The sequence below is a fragment of the Sinocyclocheilus grahami genome, unplaced genomic scaffold, assembly GCF_001515645.1.
Source record: "Sinocyclocheilus grahami isolate Dianchi unplaced genomic scaffold, SAMN03320097.WGS_v1.1 scaffold834.1, whole genome shotgun sequence".
Lineage (NCBI taxonomy): Eukaryota > Metazoa > Chordata > Actinopteri > Cypriniformes > Cyprinidae > Sinocyclocheilus > Sinocyclocheilus grahami.
The window spans coordinates 266,645-275,902 of record NW_015506013.1 but is presented as its reverse complement, the minus strand read 5'-3'; the positions used below and the strand labels follow the sequence as shown (position 1 = coordinate 275,902).

General features: G+C 37.5%; 1 protein-coding gene across 2 annotated transcripts in view; it reads left to right on the top strand.

The window, feature by feature from the left end:
- The window catches only part of LOC107562716 (collagen alpha-2(V) chain-like), a 57,432-nt gene that overhangs the window by 24,754 nt on the left and 23,420 nt on the right, over positions 1-9,258 (top strand). The window contains exons 2-10 of one of the 2 annotated variants that reach the window (XM_016247416.1): positions 6,194-6,415; positions 6,551-6,564; positions 6,686-6,718; positions 6,822-6,854; positions 7,305-7,358; positions 7,463-7,549; positions 7,709-7,786; positions 8,035-8,079; positions 8,172-8,225. In XM_016247416.1, coding sequence (XP_016102902.1) covers positions 6,194-6,415; positions 6,551-6,564; positions 6,686-6,718; positions 6,822-6,854; positions 7,305-7,358; positions 7,463-7,549; positions 7,709-7,786; positions 8,035-8,079; positions 8,172-8,225 — 620 coding nt within the window. Of the gene's footprint in view, positions 1-6,193; positions 6,416-6,547; positions 6,565-6,685; positions 6,719-6,821; positions 6,855-7,304; positions 7,359-7,462; positions 7,550-7,708; positions 7,787-8,034; positions 8,080-8,171; positions 8,226-9,258 lie in introns of both variants that reach the window. The other variant, XM_016247415.1, reaches the window with a different exon arrangement.

The window sequence follows — 9,258 nt, the reverse complement described above, 5'->3', positions numbered from 1 at the left end:
GTGTGGCCCCCCCCCACCACCGAGCGCCCCCCCCCCCCCCCCCCCACACACACACACACCCACACCCACACAAGCTGTAAAGGCACAGACCTATTCTGGAAATGGGAGCGGGGAGCAGCAGCTAATTTGCATTTAAAGAGACATGCAGGAAAACAGCATGTTCTGCTTCTCAAAATAGGCATTTTCAAAATGAAATAATACCTTATCTGTGGGATATTTTGAGCTGAAACTTCACAGACACATTGTGGAGACACCTGAGACATATTACATTTGGTAAAAAGTGGCATAATAGGTCTCTTTTAAATATGTTTTTTTTTTCAAGTGTGTGTGTTGTATTTCTAGGTACAGTAAATTACCAGTCAAATGATTAGGAGCATTGAAATTACTGTGATGATAATCACTTATATTCAGACCAGTGTTCTCACAAAACACTACAGTCAAACCAGCTGCTGATGACTAATCAGACATATTCAAAACCTCCAAGGAGAAGAACCATATAAACCTGGAACTCAGCCAAATCATGCAAAAGCGTTTCAGTATTGGCTCTCTCATCTATTTCTCATCTAATCAACAATGAGTCTATTGTTTGCCATTTGATCATTTGAGTTTGGAAAGATTCATTTTGTTTCTCTGTTTGTTTTCTTCAATTTATAAAACCAGACAAGTAAAATCTATTTTCATAATGGAGTATGTTATAGAACTGTGTTTTTCTCAGAACAAGAAGGATGTTTTCTAGGGGAGCAGACTGAAGTCTTGCAAGATCATGTCAATTACAACTGATTTAAAGTATCTAAAACAGACATGTGGATTTATTCATCACATCTGAAGAAAGTTATTTTTTGGTTCTTGATTTTATGCCCAAAAAGAATCTTTAAAACAAAATCTTATTGAAAAATGTGTTCCAGTCTATTTACAGTTGCTTCTAATGACAAAACGTGAAGCTGCTGGTTGACGGTGTAAGTTAATGAAGGATCGAAAAAGAGAAAAAGGCAAGAGGATGATCTGAAATGTATCACAGTGTGGGGTTACATGAAGTAAATGTTTATATAAATCCTCTCCACTGATGCCTCAAGGTTCTCCATCCAAAACAGTGTAATATAAGCTAGAATCATGACAGACCAGCTGTGGAAGCTCTGCAAGCTCTCGCAACATCCAAACAAAGAAAAGAGGAGGAAACACGCAACAAAGAGAAACATAAGGGAGGGATGTTTCCAATTCCTGGAAAGAGTGAGTGGGGTTGTTCCTCACAGAGGATGCAAATAAAAAAATATATATAAGAGATAACGTTATATATATAATAAATATATATAACGTTATCTCTTAGGAACGCTGAATCATTCATATCTTCCATTTACTTTTTGTTACAACTTAAAATTTAATTTATGTTTTAGCTGAAGATGTTTCCCTCCTGAATATCCATGAAAGGAGGTCGAGAAAGCAATGAGTAGACTTATGTCAGGTCATGAGATTTTGTTGATCTTAACCAAGAATGTAAATGGTAATGACCTGCATATCTTGCCTGACAATCACACACAGAAACATTTACCCTTCAACATCTAAACGTATATTAAGTTTGTATAAAAGTGCAGGAGTTCAAGTTGTGTAAATATTAAAAAGCAAGCTAATGAATTCTGGAACATCACTTTGTTATGGATAGACAGCTGTCTAGGCCACTGGCATGATAAACAGAATTATGAAAAATAACATTTACAGTTTAAATTGTTTAAAGAGATCTTGGAAGTACGTGCGAATGGAAAAGAAAAAAACACATATAAAAAAGCATTAAGCATACCTTTGAAGTTATTGTTTTAATTCTATACACCCACTTATATAGACATAGATGTGGTAGACATTAGCTGTGCCTTATTATCCCCCCCCCCCCCCCCCTTTTTTAGCTAAATAACAAAATATGGCATTTTGACATCACAGGCCACCATACTAAAAACACAAAGTTCTCTTTCTAGCCAAGTGTATTATAACACCATTAATTTAATGATATCTCAGACATGTGGTGAAAGATTTGTTTAAAAAAAAGTTTTAAAAGACTTGTAGATAATGTGCACATTCAAGATGCTAGCGGAAGCATTTCTTTTTGTAATTTATCTAGTAAAACTTTTTTAAGATGGCTTTCGATAACATTTAGCATTATAAATGTAGTTACCAAAGAATACGTCTAATTTGAAATGGTGTTAATCAAGCCTAATCAAGCATCCAACTATAGATTAATCAGGTTAAGTATTAAAATAAGTTTATTAAGAACTGGTGGAAAGAGATTTAGAGCAGTGTGATGTGGCAATAAAATTACGCAGTCTCAAATAAAAAAAAAAATCTTCTGGTCCAAGTTCATACTGCATAACATCAAAAGCAGAAAAAAAGGGACATATCCAAACCAGAAGAAAACATGTTTCCTTGTACAAACTAAGTTGTTCTCCCTAGACCGAAAGGACTCTTCATTTGAAGATCCTCATTTGTGTCTCAGCAAAGGGTAGCCACAAAGACATCGAGGAGAGTCAAGGCTTGAATAATCATAGGTTTCAGAGTCACTTTGAGGTCTATCTGTCTGGAGTGACAGTCTGAATTACAATGTGGTCATCCCATTTTCACACAGATTCTTCTTCAAAAAGAGGGAGTTGTGTGTGAACTGTATCAGAGAATTCTATCAGTTAATTACAAGAGAGGTCAGAAGTCTGTGAGACACATGATTTATTTGTGTCCGTGGCTTTTAAAAAGCAAGACTTGAGCCTCTTTAAAAGTTTCCCTGGAGTGTGAATGCAACTGATCTTGCTTAACTGTAAAACCAGATGCTTTATGGATTTTTTTCCGCCAATATAGTGTGAGTCCTGGACATCAGCATTCAGCAATAAACTGGATATAATCAAATGAGCATTTCACATTGTTTGGTGTTCAGATGAAAATCTTACATTTATTGAATTACAGACTACTCTTTCACACACACAAACACATATACTTGGTGTTGGAAAGACATACTAAGACAAGTCACTGTTTCCATAAGGTCCTTTTCTAACCTATACAGCCTTGTTCCAACAACAAAGTCCCTGAACACATCAAGTTATGAGTATTTCAACATAAACCAAAGGAAAATACATGTGATTTATATTACAGTTAATCTCCCACAATGCAGCATCTTAGTGGAGATGTAAATTGTAAAGAAGCTGCCCATTGTTATCCTAGACCGTTCCTACGGAAGTCTGAGCATTTGGGAGGGAACCAAAGACTTTAGCTGACATGGAGTAATGCTGAGCGTGTTCAGCGCGGTCAGGTCAGGCCAGACTGTAAGACTGGTGGAAAATGTACGTCAGAAGTCCACAAAGGACCATGCTTTTGCTATCATCATCACTAGGGGATTTGAACCGTTGCTGTAGAAAGTGCAGAGTCTGCAATGAATTAGCAAACTGAGGGAAAGAGTGAGCGTTCTCTTCACCTTTAACGGTAAGGTTTTCATGGGTGGCTTGTGAACGATAGTTCCCCTCCCATAAATTTATAATGGCTCATACACATTCTCTATTATTCACAAGGGAACAGACAGTTCCAGCTGTATTGTCTAAAATTCTGACCACTGACCCATTTTATTACCCCACATGTGAATTCTATCTGGATTACATCTGTTTATGCATGTGTTGTAGTTTCTTTTGTTTTCTGTAAATTGCACAGAATACTATGGACTGTGGAAAATGAAAGTGTCTTATATATATATTTTTTTTAAATAATGTTAGAATATGCTACTGTAACTATTCACACCAACAGCACAAATGCGAGTATAACATTGCTTTTATGCAACAAATCTATAAATAAGATATGCATGTTGACATGCATTTCAAATAAAAATTGGCCAGTTGGGGGGAAAAAAGACAAAGCATGAAAGCTTGCATCATGCATCATTTAAACTGGAACATAACTGCAAAATCAATTCCCCTCCCATGTTCAATGCATTCAGTAGCAAATTATTTCACTTCAGCTCCACTCCGGATTTTCCTGCTTCTCGTTTGTTCATCAGTAGCTAGTAAGACAAACCCTATTTGAAACAACCTAAAGAAAAAACATTTGTCCAACTTTCAGAAATCCTGTTCCTTGCTCATGCAAAAAAATAAAATAAAATAACAAAGAGTGAAATGTAGGCTATTAAATATCAACAATCCTTAAAAACCGGTATAAAGCTATTATACTTGCATGTTTGCTGGTGTTCTCTGAGGTCGTCAGCAGCCATGTGTTCAGGAAACGATCTCTCTTTTCTTTGGCAACCTTCCCTGACACATTCATTCCCTCAGGTCAAAAAGCTAAACAATTTCCAATCAACACCCTCCTAATGCATCCGTTTAATTTATTTATTCCGTATTTATTCATTAGCTTAAACACTCAGAATTTCATGGTTGTATCTCCCCGTTAGCTATAAGGTGTAGCCACATTTGATCTGCATCCCAGAATCAATACGTGATGAACATTCCTTAGGAGCACAGTGCAAAAAAATGCTATGAGGGGCCAAAGTTTAGATCTTTGCCTACTGTGTTCACCTGCTTTGTTGCTAGTGCTGCTAAGTGTTAAACTTTCTCAAATAGACGGGTGTAAAAACATCCGTTTCAGGGTGAAAATTTCAGGTGAGCACAAAACCCAAAAAGTTTCACTGAAGGCAGTCGGATGAAGCTCAAGGGTGCCACCTGGTGTACTGGTACTACAGGAGCAGACCGTATTGTTGAACTTGAACATTTGAATGTTTGTCACAGCACTTCATTACTCTGCAAAGTTCTTGTACTTCATAGCTTGAAAATGTTATTAGGAAACAGTTTATTTTAAATAGTTTCACTTTATTTTAAAGATGGACTAAATATAGCACATTGCCGTAGAGGTCCGTTGGAAACAATATGTATGAATCAGACTTCCTGGAAAGCGTTAGCTCATGTCTTCCCACCAGAGCCTTTCCAAAAGGCAAGGGATCACCTTTTCCAGTAATTCTCAGCCTACTTTCTCAGGGTATACCAGCGCTTTTACACATCTGTTTTACACACATAATCGGGTGCTTTTCCACTTTTAAAAGTTCATTTTAAAAAGCAAGATTTAAACATTTGTATCAAATAAAGAATGAAAAATATGAAGAATAAATACAAAAGTCTGACTTTTAATGTGCCATATCTAAATATGGAAGCATAGTGCTGGAAATAGACCAAATGGTATAAAAGAAGAGGGGGGGGGGGGTTAAGGGGATAGTTCACCAAAAAAAACACAGACAAAGAAGATATTTTGAAGATTGTGGGTAACCAAATAGTTACTAGCCCCTATTAACTTTTGTGCTATGAAAAAAATTCAATGGGGACTTAATGTAACTTGAAATACAGTTACTGTATTTAGTTTCTGTAATACAAAGTTTCTGTATTTTAATATTTTTGTTGATGCGTTTAGAAAAATACCTATAATAATACATGTTAAATTTAATGCTATTCAAATTAAAGGGTTACTCCACCCAAAAATGAAAATTTCACTTAAAATTTCACAATTATCACTTACCCCCATGTCATTCCAAACCCGTAAAAGCTCAGTTCGTCTTCGAAACACAAATTAATATAGTTTTTATGCATTCTGACAGCTCTCTGACCCTCCCATAGACAGCAATGTAATTAACACGATCAACGTCCCGAAACGTAGCAAGGAGATCGGTAAAATAATCCATGTGATCAGGGGTTCAACCGAAATTTTACGAAGCTACGCGAATACTTTTTGTACGCAAAGAAAACAAAAATAACGACTTTATTCAACAATTCGTCTCCTCCGCGTCACCGTAGTGCCATTTTGGAGAGTATCCACCGAACGTAAACAGCGTATGCTGTTCAGAGAGTTGGTCAGAATGCATCAAAAATATCTTCATTTGTGTTTCGAAGATGAACAAAGCTTTTACGGGTTTGGAACGACATGGGGGTAAGTGATTAATGACAAAATTTTAATTTTGGGGTGGAGGAACCCTTTAATTGTTTACCCATATGTTTATGAGTACCTTTTTCATGCAGTGGTCAAAAGTACCTTTTTCATGCAATGGTCTAATCACGATCAACAACACAAACACACCCACCCACATACAGTACCACTATATAGGAAAGGTTTTTATTAACAAGGAGTCGTTAATAAAAAATGTGTGTATGTGTGCGTACACAATATTTATCTAGCATTTACCTTTTTTTGTCCATAGAGGATGAGTTGAGCTGTACAGAGAACGGACAGGTGTACACAAACAGAGACATCTGGAAACCTGAACCATGCAGGATCTGTGTTTGTGACAGCGGGACAATCTTGTGCGATGAAGTGCAATGTGATGAAGTGTCTAACTGTGCAAAGGTAGTAGTCCCAGAAGGAGAGTGCTGTCCTGTTTGCCAGAGTGACACAACACACAGCAGTGGCAATGGCAGACCAGGTGAGGATGAGCACCACAAAAACCTTCAAAAGAAATGTATATTTATTTAGCATCTTCATGCAAATCTGTAGTTTTTGAAATTCTAGAATGGATAAACAGCAAATATTTTGTCTATTTCTTTTTTCTTCTCAGCAGACAGAATTGCCAAGGTAAGCTATAAAGTTACACTCAGCACTGTCAATATGTAGTTACTTAATAAAAATGTGAATAAATAAATACATTTGTCAGTCCAGTGACTTCTGCTCTGAGTTTTACTCTTCTTGCTTTCAGGGTCAGAAAGGAGAACCTGGAGATGTCCCAACTGTATGTTTGAATGAACATTTATCTTACATTTGAAGATAAGGATGGATATATAATAATATTTGTACAGTTTGAAAATAATACATAAATTCCATATTCATTTTAGGTTATTGGAATAAGAGGTCGTCCTGGACCAATGGTGAGATTTCTTTCATTTACTTTCATAGGGACCTGTTCAATATAAATAAATAGATTTATCATATGGTTCCAATTATACAACTGAACATATAATAAAATAAGTTATTTAACTTTTTCATGCTGTGCTTTGTGCAGTTTATCATTTCCATCACATATACAGTATCTAGTAGATTCTGATGTCTGGACACTAGATGGGGACAGAGCACAGCTCAGTTTATTTGCCTTAAGCTAGTTTGGTCTTTATTTGAACTTTTCATGTAACCTTGCTGGTAAAATATTTTGAAACTTTCTACACAGGCAATTCATAAATCATTCAGTCTTCTTGCAATCAGCCCTTTGTGTGCAAACTATGACAATAACTTTAACAGACTAATGCAATATTGCTAATGCTATCAAGACTGTTTTTATTTACCTTAATTATGTTTTATGCAATTTTATGCGTATTATACAGGGGCCTCCAGGAGCTCCGGGCTATAGAGGGGACAGCGGAACCAAAGGTCGACCTGTAAGAAACAGCTAATTAATTTCAAAATGTGATTAAAGATGTGAAATATTGTGTAATATTATTGTAATTATGTTATTTTTGCCTGATTTTAATGTCTCTTGTAGGGTCTCAGGGGTCCCCCGGGATATGACGGAGAGCCCGGTGTTCCAGGACAGCCAGGAGAGCCAGGGCCCTCAGGACATACCCCAGGAGTGAGTTTAGAGTTTATAGCTTTGTTAATCATAACAGGCCCTTTGAAAGTAGGACTACAAGACAGAATATAAAACACAGAGGGTCGAAGAAAAAAACAGCACAACAGTTATAATATATATAGTTCCAATTAATAAAGCCCTATGTCCTTTCTTACTTAGGGTGAGTTGTCTTCACATATGGCTGGAGGATTTGCTGACAAAACAGGAGCCCAGCATGCCATGATGCCTGGAGTTCGGGTAAGTGGAGATTCAGTCATTTAAACAAAACTACATATCATATAAGCCACACATTTATGAGGTACATTACAAGAAATGTATCATATTCACATCACTGCAATGCTGTGTTAAAAGAATGAGCTGGAGTAGTACAAAATGAGAAAATTGCATCATCTGATTTGGGTGCTGTGTTATGCCATAGTCTTTAAAAAAGTGGTGTTTCATAAGCCCTCTGTGATTATTAAAGTAACAAAGCTACTTTTCAATAGGGAGAGGCAGGAGCAAGGGGACAGCCTGGACCAAATGGAGCACCAGTAAGTATTTATTTGATAAGAAATCTTTGTTACACATATCAGGTCAAAAGAATATGGTTTCTAGCAGTAGCATGTTTTTCAATTTCCTTTAGGGGGCGTCAGGACCACAAGGACCTCCTGGTGATGTAGGAGATCCAGGGCCAATGGTGAGGGAACATGATTAATTGTCTACTGTCTCTGAAGACTTCATAATTTACTGGGGAAGTCTGCCCCACACTCTTTATTTCAAAGCAAACATCAACCAGGATAAACTCAAAAAGTGCTTGCTGTTTGCATATCGCAGGCAATTTTCATGGCTCATTTATTAAAGGGAACCACAACTTTGGCTCTTCACATTCTTTAAGAAAAGTAATTGTTGCAGTGGCTTTATGCATGTACTTAGCATTCTTTTCCCACCATTCATTGGTGAAATGTATCTGGTTATCATATACAACTTGAAACTGTAACCTTAGGAATACTGGTACATTTTACAATAAGGTTGTTAACTACAGTAGTTAACATGAAAACAATGTACAACACTTCTACAGCATTTATTAATCTTAGTTAATGTTGATCTCAACATACACTAATTCTCAACATTAGTTAATGCACTGTGAGATAACATTATTAATTAATGTTATTTAATGTATTAACTAATGTTAGTGTTACGAGAAAACGCCTCAGGTTATGTATGTAACCCTAGTTCCTCGAGGGAACGAGACACTGCGTCGAAAACGCTAGGGGAACGCCGTTCAGCATGACGGGCTCTGAATCTCGTGTGTAATCAGACCAATAGATGGGCGAGACATCACTGCGGGTGACGTAATGACCAGGAGGCTATAAAAGCATGTGCGGTGAGACCAGCGTCAGCTCAAGGAGTGAAGCAAGCGCTGGCAGGGACGCCGGAAGGATGGCACCGAGACGCAGCGTCTCGTTCCCTCGAGGAACTAGGGTTACATACGTAACCTGAGGCATTCCTCTTCAGGAACTCGAGCTGCGTCGAAAACGCTAGGGGAACGAGAATGCCCACGCCGCCAGACTTCTACGTCTCTGCCGAGTGTGGAAGACTGCACAGCTACGGTGAGAGGACAGAAGAGCCAGGAGTGGCTCGCAAGTCTAGACCATAAAACCTAACAAAGGTAAGGGGCGTGGACCAACCCGCCGCGTTGTAGATGTCCTGCATTGGAACACCCGCTAAAA